The following is a 19,441-nucleotide window of genomic DNA, read 5'->3' as shown; positions in this document are numbered from 1 at the left end:
GCTCATCTTAGAGATATTACTTGGAGTCATTCATGACATATTTCAAAAAACGTTGCATTCGAGTCGTTGAGTTCATCAAGAATATTATTAAGTCAATTATAGTAAGATATATTATGAAATGGTATGCCTGTTGTCAATTTTCGATGTAATGAAAGATTGTCTTTTCAAAAACGAATGCAATGTTTGTAAAATGTATCATATAGAGGTCAAGTACCTCGCGATGTAATCAACTGTTGTGAATCGTTTATAATCGATATGGACTTCGTCCGGATGGATTAGGATGGGTCCTTTCATCCCATCCCCACAAAACAGCTGGTGACCACACCAACTGGGTGGTGGACCACCACAACCACCAAATAGGTTAGCATACCAGATCCAAACGCCACACTGCCTTCAGCGACGACTAACAACGGGGTGGTGGACCATACATGTCGTCGACGCATACAACACGTTGATATCTGAAACATGAGAATAAATAGGGGTTATTAGCCTTCCCATCACTACAAACAGTTGGTGGCCACCACAACGTGGGTGGTGGACCACCAACCGTCACTGATAAAGAAGAGGTCTGGTGAGCTTCGGTGCAAAAAATGTGTGCTGATCAGGGTCGATGAGAGATACTCCTAACAATTATATTCAAGTCCCCCACAACAGTAGTGGTGGAGGGTGGCTATGACCATTAGTGCAAACTCCTACCAACATGAAAGGTGGGGCTATAGATCAAACATACTTTATAATGTTGTATCATACAATATTATAAAATATGTTTAATAAGGAAGATAAACGCCCGTGCTGTGCTGCGTGGTGGTTTTGGTTGGTTAATTGAATGTTTAATAAAAGGGTTAACGGTCGGGTAATTAAACGTTTAAAAATTAAAGAATGAGAAAGGAAGGGGAAAAATGAAGGTAAAAAAGGTTATATAAAAAATAACTTCGATGCGATGTAGTTTTGGTCAGTTAACAGTCGATTAACTTAATGTTTAAAAAAGAAAACGGTTAACGGCCGGTTAATTAAACATTTATAAACTAAAACGAAGTTTTTCAAAAAATAATAATCAAATTACCAAAATACCCCCGAAGTTGGGGGTATTTACGGTTTATCCACCGTGAATAGTAAATGGCTCACCATAACTAGTATTAGGTACTAAAGTTGGAGGTATTTACGGTTACCATCCTGAATGGTAATAATCACATTAGTACAGAGTATTAGGTATAATGCATGTATGAAAATTAATTCTTTATCAATCACCACCTTCGGTGTATAATTTATAATATGTGTATAAAACTTCAAAATGATGATGTCATCATTAAGCTAATTACCCTTTACTTTTTATAATAATCTATGTCATAATTATGTATTAATTTAATTAAAAAAATAATATGAAATTTTTTATAAAAGGAAATATTAATCTCTCATAAATTGTAATTTTATTTTTCTAAAAAAATTTAAAAGGCATTTATATTATTAATTATTATTATTATTATTAAAAAATAAATATAAATACTCAACTTTGAGCGAACTTTATATTTGTAAAATCAACGACAAGTTTCTTAGTCGGAATCCGTGGTTCCACGTGGCAATAAACTAAATGACTTTAACATTTACATTCACTTAATACCTAAAACATATCATTAAACACTTTTTTGTTTAAACAAAACCGTATTTTCACGGGTCATTTCCTTAGTTTATTACATTAGTGGAAGGAGAAATAATAAAAATAAGTTCTATTTGGGGAATTTTTTTTGCTAATGTTAACACTAAGTTTTACACTAAATCTAAGTTACACTCACTTTTCATAAGTTGCAAGATTTGGTTTTTAACTATTAAAGCCAAACTATCAATTTGATCAAAATTTTATGATCCAAAATCGACCAGAAAAACTTGCACTTTTTCATTCTTGTACAAAGGTTTAATACCATATTCTTACAAAATATTCGTTTCATAAAAATTTATTATGAAATATTGAAATGACAGACCGCAGCTCATGCCACATATCAAATACAATCACACGTATACAAATTAAACTTACAAGCTCGTGACAGATAATTTACTCACATATCATATTATAAAATGTTACATCACCACGACTAGGAAATTGGTATGCGTTTTTTTTTCTTCTTCTAAACATTATCGAAAGTAACACACGACATGTTAATCATGTGTTTTTATCTTGGTATTTAATTATTGGGGTATTATGGTGACAGTAGATGATAACTGTAACTAATAATAATTGAAAATGTTTAACATGTTAAGAAAATATAATTAGAAAAATATATAAATATATGATCTTTACATTAGTGTGGATGAGAATGAGAACTATTTGCCCATCAAAATCTATTTAATGAGTTATCTAATAGCGGGTTATGCAATTACGGGAGATGAACGCGTGGTGGTTTAGTCTCTTAGGCAATTGCGAACTGCTATTCAAAATAATAAAATAAAAAATTCTATATATATATATATATATATATATATATATATATATATATATATATATATATATATATATATATATATATTATAACAAAAGCAATATGAGCAAATCATATTTAATTTTAACCGTTAGATCCGCGAGCGATGAACACAAATATTTTAAACTCGTGACTAGCCCGCCATTTATTTTTCTTTAACCATTGTGCCAATTTACCTGTCAATGAATACTTTTTTTGTTCGTACCCGTGACCCGCTGATCCCGCTATGCGTTAGCAAATCAACGGGTTTAAGAAATATACTTACTAAACAATATGTACTTGCTAATACTCATGACTCACGGATAAACACACGGGTAAATCTATTAATAATTAAAGATTTATTTATTAAAATATATGCATATGCATATTGATGTGTAATTAAATATATGTATGCGAGTTAGGAGTATAACCAGGATGCTCAAATAGATATTACGGGTTTGTTAGTCTATATAATGATTAGTTATATATTACAAGTTTTTGTATATTGATGTTATGGGTATATTCATGGGTTACTCAAATAAATATTACGGGTTTAACAGTCTATATATTTATAATGATTAGTTATAATATATTTTAGTCATATGCATATGTTAATTTTTAAATTATAATAAATATAATATTAATTTTATTATAGTTAAATGTAATCCCGTGAAATCGTGTGGTATAACCTAGTAAACAATAATAATAATTAATTAATATGATATATATCACAATCTTATAGCGATTACCATCACAATCTTATATTCTTTCTTGTTTCTCTTGTTGAAGACGTTTTCTTTTGGAAAATGTTTTCCGTTTTATATAAATTTTCGTTATTTTGTCAAAAATAAGAGGAAAAAAAAGCTATTAGATTGCTGGGAGTGGAGCTCGTCTCCTACCATGTCGGGTGCTGCGTCGCAAGTCTCCCCACTCCCCCACCCCGTCAGTTTGCTTCGTCCCACCCTTGTCAGTCTCCCATGTGACGAAAACAATGCAACATTCGACCGTTTGATAAATAAAAAATAAAAATGAAAGTAGCCGTTTGGGAGTTTTTTTTTTTTTTTTTTTTAATCTTCTATATATACATCCATTTTACTCAACTCATATTCACACAATCAAATCCAAATTCTCTCATCAAAATCAATATATTTCTTTAAAAAATGAGTAGTTCCGACGAAGAAAGTTTGGTGAACGCGATGAAAAGTATTTTTGCTTATCGAAATAACGTGGTAATTCCTAGAGAGGTCGAGGAACAAAATGAGGCTCAAAGCTCAAGACGAAAACGTCGCTACATTTATCGTGATCGTGTAGAAGCGCACAATCGTTTGATGAAAGATTACTTTGTTCAAGATCCGAAGTATCCCCCTGAATATTTCAAACGGCATTATCAAATGTCACAAAGTCTTCTTGAAAAAAATATTGAAGGTATACTTTCTTACTCTACTCGTCCCGATGCACCAGAGTATTTTACTTATTTTCAACAACGTCCAGATGCACGTGGTGTTCTTGGAGTATCTACTATTTTAAAAGTCACGTCTGCCATTCGTCAATTAGCATACGGCGATTCACCGGATCTATTTGACGAATATTTATAAATTTCAGAGAGAACATCACGTGAGTCTTTGCAAAATTTTACAAGATGTATTATAGATTTGTATGCTAATGTATACATGAGAGAACCAACCTAGGACGATACGTGTCGGTTGTATCATAAACATGAAGAACTTCACGGCTTTCCTGGAATGCTTGAAAGCATTGATTGTATGCATTGGGCTTGGGGAAAATGTCCAAATGCATGGAAAGGGCAATTCACACGAGGCGATCACGGTTACCTGACAATCATGTTGGAAGTCGTTGCATCGTATGACAATTGGATTTGGCATGCATATTTTGGAATGGCAGGTTCGAACAATGACTTGAATGTCCTTAATGCATATTTTGGAATGGCACGTTCGAACATTTGGAATTTTGCAAGGTCGTTGGGGTATTTTAAGACAACCTGCTAGGGCATATAGCGTAAACGCAATCAAAAGAATCATGTATGGTTGCATCATATTGCACAACATGATAATTGAAGACAATGGTTTTAACATCGCTGAAAATAAATCTTACTACTTGGCCTGTCAACAACCTACAAGGATCAACTTGGTACGAAAGGTGTGATGTATATGCCGAGAAGACAAAAGAGCTGCGTGACAAAGACGAACATGAGTATCTTCAACATACTCTTGTTTCGCATCTATGGCATAATCGCGATGACGAAATAGTTAACGAATTGTAACTTTTTAATCGCGATAACGTAATGTTTTGTTTTTTAATTTTTAGGAATCGTATATTTTTTAATTTTTAGGAAATGTAATGTTTTTATTTTTATTTTTAATGAAAGTTGTTTCCATTTATGTTAATTTTTATAATTTTATCAATTTATGTTATATTTAAAATCATTAAAATAATAATAAAAATATAAACTGACATGTCCAACTGACATAGATCACCACTCCCCACTTTTTCTAACTCAGCAAGTCACGTCTGACATGCCAAGTGACATCAGTCACCACTCTCAGTGCTCTTACCATCACATATAAGTGAGTTGAGCAGCCGAGTACAAACCTGTAAAATATCAGATAAACCGAGCTCGACTTGGAAAGAATCGAAGCTCTATAAATTTTAAACAAACCGAACTTAGAATTTAAACAAGGCTCATCCACGTGTTTACACCCATAACAAATAGTAGTAAACAAACTACGGATCTTCTGGTTGATTTAAGGCCATATATAATCATGGCCTCATGGGACTTGATCATTAATAATTTGCCTATTTGGATGTTTGACCAAGCAATATGTCTATTTTTTAACTATAGATAATATAATATTTAAGTGAATAAAATCAATCCTACTTCCTACGTAAGATATTATCATATGCACATATCACATGGTTTTCATGTATTAAATTATCATTTTACAAATGTATTCTTTATATCATCAACTAACATATTTTCTTGCTATTATATATTCTAGTGTTCATTTATTCTCATTTTTCAATATGAAAATGCATTATACAAGCATCATCTAATTATCATAATTCATAATGAATCAAATCAGTTTGTACTTTTCTAATTGATTTTTTTTAAGTGTTTGAAATTGGTTTCCAGAAAGAGTTACTGGTTTGCTGCACCTCGTAAGAGATTTTTCGGGCTTACTATGTTATGAGGAGTATGTATGTAGAACATATATGTATTCAATATTCCAATGCATTACAATCAGACAAGAAACCTTATAAAGACTGGCATACATAAGATCATCAATATGGCTTTGGATTCTGTTTGATGCCTTGATTAAGTTGAGACCTGGGTTTCGCGTATTCTACGAATATAACTCTACCATCAAGAAACTGTAAAAGCAAAACAAGCGGTAAAGAAGTTAAGAAATGCACAAAAATCTCGCAATGCTATAGTAACTGAAGAAGAGTTCTACATGAGGTAGTAAAATGGGTGGGTCGGGAGGGCTATGTAACGAGTCATGAAATTTACTAAAATAATGGTTTTTAATAAAATGATTTAAAAGGTTTACAGCATTAAAACTTAGACCAGCTTCCAACCCTTTTTCATCGAGTAAAAATCTTTACAAAAGACTTCTCATAGTTCACCCAGTGTAAAATTATTATAGTTGAAGTTAAAATGAAGTCTCAACATTAAATAAAAAGAAATTGAAACTGTAAATACAAGCATATAAATTAATAAACCCAATCCTAAAACTTACATACCCCAAATTTATTTAATTTGTAGCCTATTCCAAGCAACTACTCACAAGAATCGAATCTAAGCAGTCTAGAAATGAGTATTTATTAATGATTAATATGTACTATGTAGTGAAGATGTTTGATATATATATACTCCAACTTGAAAAGCATTTTATAGTTACATTTGGGTTATATAAATAGAAGTCTAACTTATACAGAGTAACGAACCTTTCCATGCATACCCTCAATGGCCTTATCAGATTCTTCTTTTGTTGCATAACGCAGGAAAGCAAATCCTCTCGGTCTGTTGGCAATCTTATCCATCACCAGATTTACTAAAAGTTTATAGGTTATAACATCAGCTATAAATATACTTATAGTTAGGGACTACAAACAAAGTATTAGAGGTGGCAAACTGGACAGGTCCGATGGGGCAGAAAGGTTGAGTAGGAAGTGCAAACGGGTCAGCTAGCTCATTTTCTTGTATGGGTCAGTTTGGGTTAACACATGAACACTTTTCCTTTTTATTTCTATGAATAAACAACTACTTAATTATGATACAAAACAACTCTAACATAACAATAATCTAAATCTTATGATAATTATATTTTGGAGGTAGTAAACTTTAACTATGGACGACTTTTAACCTATTTAGCAATATTATTTGAGTCCACCAAAAAAAAGTTATCTACTCACTCGTAAGTAAATCTACAAAAATTGCCACCTATACAATATAATGTATTTGCAAATCGAGATCCAATATTCCAATTGGGATCATATATACCTTCAATAAGCTGGCCAAATGACAGGAAAGCATTTCGTAAGCTCTCCACCGATGTTCGAAATGAGAGTCCTGCCATTTGAATCTCAATTAATCAATTCAGTTATTGATAACTATTTACAAATATGTAAACTAGTATTCAGCTTAAAACACACTGCATACTCACAATAACTAATTATAATTAGTTATTGAAAACTAATTATAAACATTTTCTTCCACGTGCGTCAAAACAAGTTCTCAACAGCTTCTAACCCTACCGCTTTAAAGGAAAAAAATAAAATAATAATTTCATGTTTCAAGTTACCGATTCAATGACTTTTCAAATCAAATGCTGTTTAAACATTTAATTGACTTATACTTTAAAAATTCAATTAACCATTTGCATCCTGCAAATTATCACAAATTTTTTCATCACTGAAAGACATATTGAAATAGTGTTGCATACTATAATGAAGTTGACACATCAACTTATATAAAACAATTGAACAAATAACTAAATAACCTTAAATATACACAATTAACATATTAACATAAAGAGATATATAATAATTAAGTGACGAAAAGTGAAATTACCACTGACATAGAGTTTCGTAGAGGATGTGAAATTAACATTAGTAGTTGTATTTTGTGATTGTGAAGGAGAGATGCAGGCTACAACTTGAAAACAATTTTGTCGTTTTGATGATTTAATTGAAAGCTTTGAAGATAGTGTACGGTACAGAGGAATTGGGGGTGTAGACCGTAAGATAAATGAAGAAGAAGATAAGGAACGATTGGTATCACTGTTGACCAGTAATAGTGACGTGGATGATGATGAACAAACTCTAGGGTTACACGTACCAACCATTGTTGCCGCCATTAATAATTTGTTACCGGAGTTGAGCTGATTTTCCGGAAGATGGAGGGTACTAGTGTTCAAAGGTTTAGGGTAATTCTGGAAGGGTTGAATATGTAAAATATAAGAGTTTTGGACTTTTGGTTACTTTACTTATTTCTACTTACAGTAGTAAATTAGTAAAAAATAACTTAAAACAAAACTTCTTTTTTTAGTTGATGTTTCTATTCTTTAGTTTATTATAAAATGAAGTTGTCAGACGCGAGACGAGATCGAGACGATCGAGACTTAAATAGCCGAGACGGTCGAAACATGGTTAAGTAGGGTGTTGACCAACATTGGCTTTTAAATATATAAATACAAAAATATATATTTATATACATAATTTATCGCCAAACACTTTTGTTGACTAATTTGTACTTATAATCGCTATTACTGTTAATTTATTACAAGGAAATCAAACTAAAGTACGACTTTTTTGACTGATTTAACCAACTTTACACAAATTTTAACTGATAGTCACCAATTTGTACTTTTGTACTTTTGACCGAACGTTGAGACGGATAAGAGACGTGCTAGTCACCAAATCGACGTAATGGCCGACGCAACGGCGCTACACGGGGTCATTTGCAACCATGCATATAAGTAGAAAATTTGTTGAAAGCTATAAACTATAAGTGAGTATGAAAAATAGAATAAATGATTTACTTTCCTATCGACAACTCTATAGGACTATCATTTTCGACAACTCTATAGACTATCATTAACATGGATAAACATGTTGTACAGTTCAATTTGAAGTCAACAAATAACCATCATGTATAAGTGTATAACACTTTATGTACGATAATGATAGTGATAACTATAATCGATAAATGATTTACTATTTTAACAAAAAAACTTGCTAGAAAATCATATATGTTTTATGTAGTTCATTCCCTGAATTTTACATATATATTTTTTTCCAAATAACCTGAAACTCCGAATATTTGTTGATTAAGTTTAACATTAGACGTTTACTAGGTTTGCATTTGATATCAACTCCAAACCCTAACTCGTGAACTCAAACCGGAAACAGATTTCAGTTCCAACCCAAATCGAAAGGCCACTTTGACACTGTACCAAGTTACTTATTGACAGCAGCAAGTATATGTTGGTTTGGGATGCTACAATACCATATACCATATACAAATACAAGAGCAATAGATACAGTTTAGTCAAATAGCTCAAACAGATTAATCTTAAAGGCAACAAGAGTAAGAAGATGGTAAACTAAGATAACAGAGGGGCCCACTGTTGGATACCCTTACCAAATATGGAGTGCTGGTTCAATTCTGGTCTGCGCCAACTGTTGGGTATTACCAACTGGGCAGTAGCTTGGTTGGTACCCACCTCCTTTGATCCCCGGGCCCACTGTTGGATACCCTTACCAAATATGGGGTGCAGGTTCAATTCTGGTCTGCGCCAACTGTTGGGTATTGGGGGGAGGAGTTTCACCCGGCATACTTAGTCCTTGTGGGGTGGGCGGTATGGGTTGCCAAAGGCAACACAGGGCTAAGGTGTCCCTGCCAATCTACACTTTTTCTTTTTTTTTACCAAAAATAAGATTACAGAGAAACCCCAAGTTCTCGACTTTGCAAATGTTAGTGTGTTTTAGAGCCGTATTTGCTTGCACATAGGCAATTTGGCATAAAAGAATGTGAACTGAAAGCTCAAAGTTGTGACTTTCTTATCCGTTTACATACTAGGCGAGCAAAAGGTGAATCTCTCTCTTTAACCATGTTTACGCTAATCCGGAATTTGAGAAACTCTCATTTGGACTTCATGATTCCTGAAGACGAGATAATACAACGAGTCAAATAATTAGTTATGTGGCATGACTTACTCATAACTTGAATGCAATTGAGTTAAACCTAGAGGTAGCAAATTCAACCAATGGGTAAAAAAATTAATAAACAAGTAAATAAAAGCTAAAACCAGGTGACAACTCAAATGGGTCAATATGTTCCCAAAGAGTACTAAATTGCATACAACTTCCTAAAATGCTTCATTCAAAAGAGTAAGAACTTATTGTAACAATATATTATTTGTTGATTATGTATAGAACATTAAGAAAGTATAACAAGATAAACATCGAGATAACTCATCAACCTTGAGGTTGTAAGTTCGAGTCCCGTGTTGAACTGTTTGTAATTGGGTGTGTGTGTGTTTAGCGATCTAAAAAGAAGATACACCGCAAGGAAAATGCTTTTAGCTTTAATGGAAGTCGTCATCTAAAGGTCTTTTGTGACGTACTGTCGTCGTAAAAGTCGCTTGCCCAAAACATTTTGTGAAGACATTAGTCACTTTTCGTGAAGAGAGTTACAGGCCCCACTTTCGCTTTTGTAAGTTTTTTTTTTTTAAACAACACTTGCTGTAGTTAAAGTAATACGGGGTAAATTTATTTTTTAGGAGGTAGCTTTAGCAACAACAATGTTGTCACAGGTGTTTATTGAATAAATTTACATTCCTTTTAAGTTGTATAATACAGTATTTATTTTTTATTAAACCCTTTAGCAATAATATAGCCGTCGTTAAGGTTGACCATGAAAATTCTTTCCTTGGTGGTGAAAAAGAAAGACATAATGCTATATTGCTACAGGTTGACTGCGAAAAGTTTCGCCTTCGGTGGGAAATAATAAAATGGAAAAGAATTCAAGAGTTCAATAGCACTTTTGGTCGTTGCAGAAAGTCTGACCAAAGTCAAAGTCAAAAAAACAACTTTCGTTTGTTGCGTAGTGGACCTTCCGCGACGACAAATATCGTCATTAAAAGTGCCATTCGTATTTTGTCATTAGTGATGATGTTATCAAGGTTGACGAAACTAAACAAGATATACAAAGCATATTACCTCTAATACAGCTTTACTTTCATGGTCGAATGTTTTACAAAGAATCTCATAGCTCTTCTCTTCTCCAATGACTCCCATCTGAAAGATAACCGTATAAATGTCAAGCAAGCAAAAGGTTACTACTAAATGACATGTTTGCAATTTAGGAAAAAAAAATTCATACCTGCTGATAAACTTTTGAAGGAGAAATAGCGGATATATTGTACCTGCACAACAAAATTTCAGAAATAAACGTACCAGCAAGATCACATAGTCAGAACATTCTATATTTTTTGTTAGAGTAATGAGCACTAAAATTAATAAAAGGAAGCAATTATCAAGTTAGCGTTGAATAAAGTCAAAAACAAGATGTTTTATGAGACGGTTAATTTTACCTAAGAGCTTACTGTTTACTAATTATACAACTTTGAGAATAATATAATGCTATTACTCTATTAGACAAGATGCACAATATAACTGATAGTACTGCATACTTGCGTACATATAATCATAATCATCTTATATTAAATAACATATAGAGTTGTATACATGTTTGTATTCACATCTGATGGAAGTGGACAATGTAGAGGCATGATCACTTCCGACAACTTTACACCCCTAATGTCAGATATTATGCTGGTACCCAACATAGTTGAGTTTAAGAATAAATTAAATATTAGCATGAAAAATAAGATTAACTATTATGCTGAAATATCATCTTAAATCAGATTCATTGGTAACTAATATATTAGAATATAATAATAGGTGAGGTTCAATACAGAACTAAAAAGCTACAAAACCAACTAATGTGCATAGAAATACACTTGTGCACAATGATGCACATTAAAAAAATATTGTATTTGTGTACAAAAATACACTTGTGCACAACGGTGCACATTAAAAAAGTTCTGTATTCAACCTTTGGCTATAATAATAATAACAAAAGAAGGGAGAAAATAAAGTTGTATGTAATCTCAAAACTCATAAGTTACCTTAACTTATTCAAGTAGAAATTGACTGCTGAAGTGTTCTGCTTCTGTACAGTAAGCACCACAGCACCCATGCAGTTCTAGGAGAAGTCGAAAACAAACAAAATGAAATATTAAATACACAGTCAACATATCAATAGATAATTATGTAATTTCCATTAAGCACTTGGAATGTAACATAATTAAAGGCAAGAACTTCTCAGGTTTAAGGCAGCTAGTTTAGGTCTAGTGTTAAATATAAATTGATAAAGAGGTGGCAATTTCATCCCATTTACTTATGAATGGGTCAATTCGGATTATGTTTGAGCTCTAACATATCAAATAGGGAAACAGATAGAAAAAAGTAAACCAGTCAAAAGTCATCCAATGCGTAGTTGAAATGAATAAGCATCCTAATAAATCTTATTAGAAAATAAATAATTCATAATAAAATGATAAAAAGTATGCGACCACATAAACAATTTTTTTTATTGTTGGACTAGTAGTGTTTCAAGTCGTCACAACCTAACATGTAATAATATTCACCTAATTTGACCCCACTATTCAACCCACCCAATTCGCCATATGAACTACTTATATCAACCAGAATCTAGAGTTTCTATTATAAACTAACAATAATAATAACATAAAATAAACTTCAATGAAAACTAATTACCTTGCATGCAATTAGCTCAACCAGTTCCATTAGGAACTTTCCAAGTCCCTTTCCCTGATAAGCAGATTCAAGCTGCAATTCATACAAGTAAAGTACGGGTATATCCTCTTCGATGGTGAATCTATAATGTACAAATCCAATTACGGACGCCTCAGTATCTGGCGTAATTGGAACCTCGTATACGAAAATATATAGCGCTTCATGAGATGACATTTCCCGACGCTTCAATTTTTCCTTTTCTGGCCACTCTGCTCCAAATGGGCCCTCCATATTAACCTGCACTAAAGAGAAGATGTAATAACGTTATGGGTTATATTTGTTTGACTTAAAACCAGATGGGATCAGGTCCGTTAAACGATAGTGTTACAATACTACCTTAAGGAGCTTTTGGATGTACTGCTTCAAACTAGATGATAGTTTATCCCCACGTCCTGGTTTGAGGAATAAAGATAGGCCTATTAAATAAGGGGCATTAGTAGGAATAACAAACAACAAAAACAATCATTAACATTCTTATTGTTGTTTCGACTATGCTCAGCACCAAACAAGGTACCTGATAGGTCACAACTTCAGCTTTTATTGCCAAACATATCTAAAGAGATGTTTTAGGCTAGATTTTCAAAATCGTAAATAGCACAAAAAGCTACATTTTCTAATCGCTTTACTAATTTAGTGTATTTTAAGTTTTTGTATGTTAAAGAAGGATCATCTGAGCGTTTAAAGCTTCGAAAGATAAGCAGATCCATCTTTGTGGAAAATAAAAACCTTGGATACCTTTGTTTGATAAAAGTTGGTACTTTTTGTGCAGTTTACCTTGTTTAAGATAATTATTTCGACTTTACATTTAAATATAACCTAAAAATTATGCATTTGAAGCTGCAAACAGTGAAGTAATTTCACTTTTGTTTCTAAAATAGCTAAATTATCAGCTGCTAATCAGGTCACATCCAAACACCCCTAACCCTAAATTCATTTGGCATACAATGAGTTGAACATATCTGTAAGTAAATTTAAACAAAAAAGAGAGATAATGATGACGCCATGACGGAGACTGACCATTTTTGTTGTAAATTTGGAATTGAGGAAACTGTGAAAGATTATCGTTATCTGAAGAATAAGCTGATTTGATGAGCTCTTCAATCCGCTTCTTCCTCTGCATTAACTGTTTGTATACATGCATTAAATTAGGTTAAATATATAGATAATAATATGTAACGGTGAAATTTGTAGGGTTTCGGTTGCAGAATTCTTTTGATATGATTATGAAAGTATACCTGGCTTCTTGTTCGCTTGTTTGATCTGCTATCCGCCATTTTTTTGGTTTTCCCAGGAGACCCGAAACCCCATTTGCCATTTCAAAGGGTTTTCCCCTCTATATTTAACTAGTTTTTTGAGCCAGTCCGTTGAATGGAAATCGTAAATAATAGTTTTTTAAAATCGTTAGTAGTGATGATAATTACAAATGTTATCAATCAAATATAGATTATAATTAGAAACATGAAAGCGTAAATAAAATAAAATTTTTACATAATAATTATCTATGGAAGAGCCTTTACTTTGTTTGGTATTTTAATATTAAATAAAAAATAGTTATTAAATCTTATCTTAAATATAATAAGCAAACGGATTTTAAGGTTTCAATTTCAAAATTGAAATTCAATTAACCAATTAAAATTTAATATTTCCTAATTAGGTATATTATTATTATTATTATTTAAGTAGTTTCAAATATAAAATTATTAAGTCATTAGATATATAGAATAAAAATAATGATAATGATAGCTTTTGAGCCCTGTAATCATAAGATTATATGCATGGATGGATATTATATTAATAATCTAGTAGAAAAATGCTAAATTATATATCTATATACTCCGTAACAATTTTTATCAAATATATTATGTGATACTCCTTATATATTAATCTCTAATTCACCATCACAATTTGATTTGTTTCACAAACTAAATTCTTAAAATTTTGTTCCTAGAAAACTTATAATATTCTTTGCTTTAAAAAAAACTTATATATAATTTTGTACTATATATTTAATTATTAATAAATAAATATATGGATAAGTTTTGATTGATTTACAATATCCTTAAATATAGTAAATTAAATATTAAACTTATACATTTAAAAAAATAAGTACTTATATATAGTAGATAATAAAAAATACGTAGTAGTAAAAACAATAGTTGTAATATTGTTTGTGGACTTGTTTTGTAGTATACTCGGTGCAAGACATTAAGTTGTTACTTCTCATACTTTATTGATCCTTATCAAATAAAACATGTCGAACCGTATTGTTAGCTCAACCGACGATCTTCTAACCCTTTCTTTGCTATAAATTAGTATAAATTACTTATCTTAAATATATTCTATAAGATAATTACTATAAATTATAAGTTAGCCATAAGTCGCCACATAAGCAAATTTAACCAGAATTAATAACAGACTGACACGTAGGATTATTGGCACGCGCTTTATAATAATGTATGTATAGAAGATTTTAAATTTTGAATGTTAAAATTTAATTTCTAGTTTTCTACGTAGTAATTATTTAATAAAATAAAATCCATCCATTAAAATATTAAAAGCTTTCTAAAAACTATTTATAAATTACTTTAGAATGCTCTTTATTTGATTATTTTTACGTAAAAGGTATTATTTTTAGTTATTATTTACGAAAAGAATATTAGTTATAATTATTTTTTACAGAAAAAAATAATATTATTTTTATCGGTCAAAATAAAAATACATATAATATTTGAACATTTTATAAATTATAATTTTTGAAACAAAATTTAACAAAATGTAAATCATAACTTTCTACAAACCCTTTGAGTTCAAATCTTCAAATAAATAAACCTGTGAGAAAAACAGTACAAAAATTTAGGTCAAAAACAACAGACATTATCCTTTATTCTTTTTCTCCATAAATTTTCTTGTAAGTTTAAAATCACATGTAACTTTATTCATTGCGAGTTTTAACGCCACCTGACTTTAACTTTATAAGCCAAAAGCATTTATAAAGAGAGAAAAACAAAAATTTAGAAGAATAGAAAGTTGAATCGGCCCTTAATTACTCCCAACTTCCGTTATGAAGATCAGAAAACGCCCCAAGGTGCATCGTGCCTATGGCCCCATGGGGGAAGAAGTGGATGGCGAATGCATTATGGACATGCCCATAGACACAGGTCTTGGTGTATTACGATCTTATATCTTATATACGTATAAATTATTGATATAACAATAGTTTTTTTATTCAAAAATAACGATACCTATAACACGAAGCCTTCATCAAAAATAAAAGGCACCAACAAAATGGAAACTAGAAGGCTCGAAACTATAAAACTACGTTAACATCTAGCTAAACTTTCTAAATAGTTAATTATGCATCTTAAAATGTGATTTATGAAGTATCATCTCCTTTACATAATGCGGTGTGACTCACTTTTAAGTCCTCATCATCTAAACTACTACGTAGTATATTCATACACCAGTGCTCAACCAAAAAATAAGAACCAAGTCATAACCTGCAATCTGCCAGCCTTTGGTCACTTAAAGAAAGGTTAGTGTGTAGTGACCCGAACTTTTCCATGTTTATATATATTAATTGAGATTGATGTTTACATGATTAAATGTTTCCAACATGTTAAGCAATCAAACTTGTTAAGACTTGATTAATTGAAATAGGTTTCATATAGACAATTGACCACCCAAGTTGACCGGTGATTCACGAACGTTAAAACTTGTAAAAAAAACTATATGATGACATATATATGGTTATATATATAGTTAACATGATATTATGATAAGTAAACATATCATTAATTATATTAACAATGAACTACATATGTAAAAACAAGACTACTAACTTAATGATTTTGAAACGAGACATATATGTAACGTTTATCGTTGTAACGACATTTAATGTATATATATCATATTAAGAGATATTCGTACATCATAATATCATGATAATATAATAATTTAAAATCTCTTTTGATATTATAAACATTGGGTTAACAACGTTTAACAAGATCGTTAACCTAAAGGTTTCAAAACAACACTTACATGTAACGACTAACGATGACTTAACGACTCAGTTAAAATGTATATACATGTAGTGTTTTAATATGTATTTATACACTTTTGAAAGACTTCAATACACTTATCAAAATACTTCTACTTAACAAAAATGCTTACAATTACATTCTCATTCAGTTTCATCAACAATTCTACTCGTATGCACCCGTATTCGTACTCGTACAATACACAGCTTTTAGATGTATGTACTATTGGTATATACACTCCAATGATCAGCTCTTAGCAGCCCATGTGAGTCACCTAACACATGTGGGAACCATCATTTGGCAACTAGCATGAAATATCTCATAAGATTACAAAAATATGAGTAATCATTCATGACTTATTTACATGAAAACAAAATTACATATCCTTTATATCTAATCCATACACCAACGACCAAAAACACCTACAAACACTTTCATTCTTCAATTTTCTTCATCTAATTGAACTCTCTCAAGTTCTATCTTCAAGTTCTAAGTGTTCTTCATAAATTCCAAAAGTTCTAGTTTCATAAAATCAAGAATACTTTCAAGTTTGCTAGCTCACTTCCAATCTTGTAAGGTGATCATCCAACCTCAAGAAATCTTTGTTTCTTACAGTAGGTTATCATTCTAATACAAGGTAATAATCATATTCAAACTTTGGTTCAATTTCTATAACTATAACAATCTTATTTCAAGTGATGATCTTACTTGAACTTGTTTTCGTGTCATGATTTTGCTTCAAGAACTTTGAGCCATCCAAGGATCCATTGAAGCTAGATCCATTTTTCTCTTTTCCAGTAGGTTCATCCAAGGAACTTAAGGTAGTAATGATGTTCATAACATCATTCGATTCATACATATAAAGCTATCTTATTCGAAGGTTTACACTTGTAATCACTAGAACATAGTTTAGTTAATTCTAAACTTGTTCGCAAACAAAAGTTAATCCTTCTAACTTGACTTTTAAAATCAACTAAACACATGTTCTATATCTATATGATATGCTAACTTAATGATTTAAAACCTGGAAACACGAAAAACACCGTAAAACCGGATTTACGCCGTCGTAGTAACACCGCGGGCTGTTTTGGGTTAGTTAATTAAAAACTATGATAAACTTTGATTTAAAAGTTGTTATTCTGAGAAAATGATTTTTATTATGAACATGAAACTATATCCAAAAATTATGGTTAAACTCAAAGTGGAAGTATGTTTTCTAAAATGGTCATCTAGACGTCGTTCTTTCGACTGAAATGACTACCTTTACAAAAACGACTTGTAACTTATTTTTCCGACTAGAAACCTATACTTTTTTTTTTAGATTCATAAAATAGAGTTCAATATGAAACCATAGCAATTTGATTCACTCAAAACGGATTTAAAATGAAGAAGTTATGGGTAAAACAAGATTGGATAATTTTTCTCATTTTAGCTACGTGAAAATTGGTAACAAATCTATTCCAACCATAACTTAATCAACTTGTATTATATATTATGTAATCTTGAGATACCATAGACACGTATACAATGTTTCGACCTATCATGTCGACACATCTATATATATTTCGGAACAACCATAGACACTCTATATGTGAATGTTGGAGTTAGCTATACAGGGTTGAGGTTGATTCCAAAATATATATAGTTTGAGTTGTGATCAATACTGAGATACGTATACACTGGGTCGTGGATTGATTCAAGATAATATTTATCGATTTATTTCTGTACATCTAACTGTGGACAACTAGTTGTAGGTTACTAACGAGGACAGCTGACTTAATAAACTTAAAACATCAAAATATATTAAAAGTGTTGTAAATATATTTTGAACATACTTTGATATATATGTATATATTGTTATAGGTTCGTGAATCAACCAGTGGCCAAGTCTTACTTCCCGACGAAGTAAAAATCTGTGAAAGTGAGTTATAGTCCCACTTTTAAAATCTAATATTTTTGGGATGAGAATACATGCAGGTTTTATAAATGATTTACAAAATAGACACAAGTACGTGAAACTACATTCTATGGTTGAATTATCAAAATCGAATGTGCCCCTTTTTATTAAGTCTGGTAATCTAAGAATTAGGGAACAGACACCCTAATTGACGCGAATCCTAAAGATAGATCTATTGGGCCTAACAAACCCCATCCAAAGTACCGGATGCTTTAGTACTTCGAAATTTATATCATATCCGAAGGGTGTCCCGGAATGATGGGGATATTCTTATATATGCATCTTGTTATTGTCGGTTACCAGGTGTTCACCATATGAATGATTTTTATCTCTATGTATGGGATGTGTATTGAAATATGAAATCTTGTGGTCTATTGTTACGATTTGATATATATAGGTTAAACCTATAACTCACCAACATTTTTGTTGACGTTTTAAGCATGTTTATTCTCAGGTGATTATTAAGAGCTTCCGCTGTCGCATACTTAAATAAGGACAAGATTTGGAGTCCATGCTTGTATGATATTGTGTAAAAACTGCATTCAAGAAACTTATTTTGTTGTAACATATTTGTATTGTAAACCATTATGTAATGGTCGTGTGTAAACAGGATATTTTAGATTATCATTATTTGATAATCTACGTAAAGCTTTTTAAACCTTTATTGATGAAATAAAGGTTATGGTTTGTTTAAAAATGAATGCAGTCTTTGAAAAACGTCTCATATAGAGGTCAAAACCTCGCAACGAAATCAATTAATATGGAACGTTTTTAATCAATAAGAACGGGACATTTCAGTTGGTATCCGAGCGTTGGTCTTAGAGAACCAGAAAATTTGCATTAGTGTGTCTTATTGAGTTTGTTAGGATGCATTAGTGAGTCTGGACTTCGACCGTCTTTTCTTTAAAAGTGATTGCTTAACATTTTTGTTGGAAACTATATATTTTTAACATATGAATATTATGTGATATATTAATCTCTTAACGTGTTTGATATTATGTGATAGATGTCTACCTCTAGAACAAGTCCCATTGACTCACCTAATAATAATGAAGAGTCAAATGTAAATTGGAATGATTTGTGGACTGATT

At 31.4% G+C, this 19,441-nt stretch overlaps 2 protein-coding genes across 3 annotated transcripts; both read right to left on the bottom strand.

Annotated features, from left to right (window-relative positions):
- Positions 1-5,653: 5,653 nt before the first annotated feature.
- LOC139855951 (organelle RRM domain-containing protein 6, chloroplastic-like) lies at positions 5,654-7,892 on the bottom strand. Its single transcript, XM_071845185.1, has 4 exons — positions 7,543-7,892; positions 6,973-7,041; positions 6,417-6,523; positions 5,654-5,840 (listed from the first exon to the last, which is right to left on the bottom strand). The coding sequence occupies exons 1-4, from the start codon at positions 7,826-7,828 to the stop codon at positions 5,751-5,753; spliced, it is 552 nt and encodes a 183-aa protein (XP_071701286.1). The 5' UTR covers positions 7,829-7,892; the 3' UTR covers positions 5,654-5,750.
- Positions 7,893-9,408: 1,516 nt separating this feature from the next.
- LOC139853386 (uncharacterized) lies at positions 9,409-13,668 on the bottom strand. Of its 2 annotated transcripts, none has more exons than XM_071842773.1 (8): positions 13,592-13,668; positions 13,374-13,479; positions 12,693-12,772; positions 12,318-12,593; positions 11,666-11,742; positions 10,858-10,900; positions 10,695-10,772; positions 9,409-9,635 (listed from the first exon to the last, which is right to left on the bottom strand). In XM_071842773.1, the coding sequence occupies exons 1-8, from the start codon at positions 13,628-13,630 to the stop codon at positions 9,627-9,629; spliced, it is 708 nt and encodes a 235-aa protein (XP_071698874.1). In that variant the 5' UTR covers positions 13,631-13,668; the 3' UTR covers positions 9,409-9,626. The 2 variants fall into 2 exon arrangements, with proteins under 2 accessions (XP_071698874.1, XP_071698875.1); XM_071842774.1 differs by having other exon boundaries at positions 12,693-12,748.
- Positions 13,669-19,441: the final 5,773 nt, after the last annotated feature.

Source organism: Rutidosis leptorrhynchoides, chromosome 6, assembly GCF_046630445.1.
Source record: "Rutidosis leptorrhynchoides isolate AG116_Rl617_1_P2 chromosome 6, CSIRO_AGI_Rlap_v1, whole genome shotgun sequence".
Taxonomy (NCBI): domain Eukaryota; kingdom Viridiplantae; phylum Streptophyta; class Magnoliopsida; order Asterales; family Asteraceae; genus Rutidosis; species Rutidosis leptorrhynchoides.
Note: the sequence above shows the minus strand (reverse complement) of the source record. Positions and strands in the feature narration are given on the sequence as shown.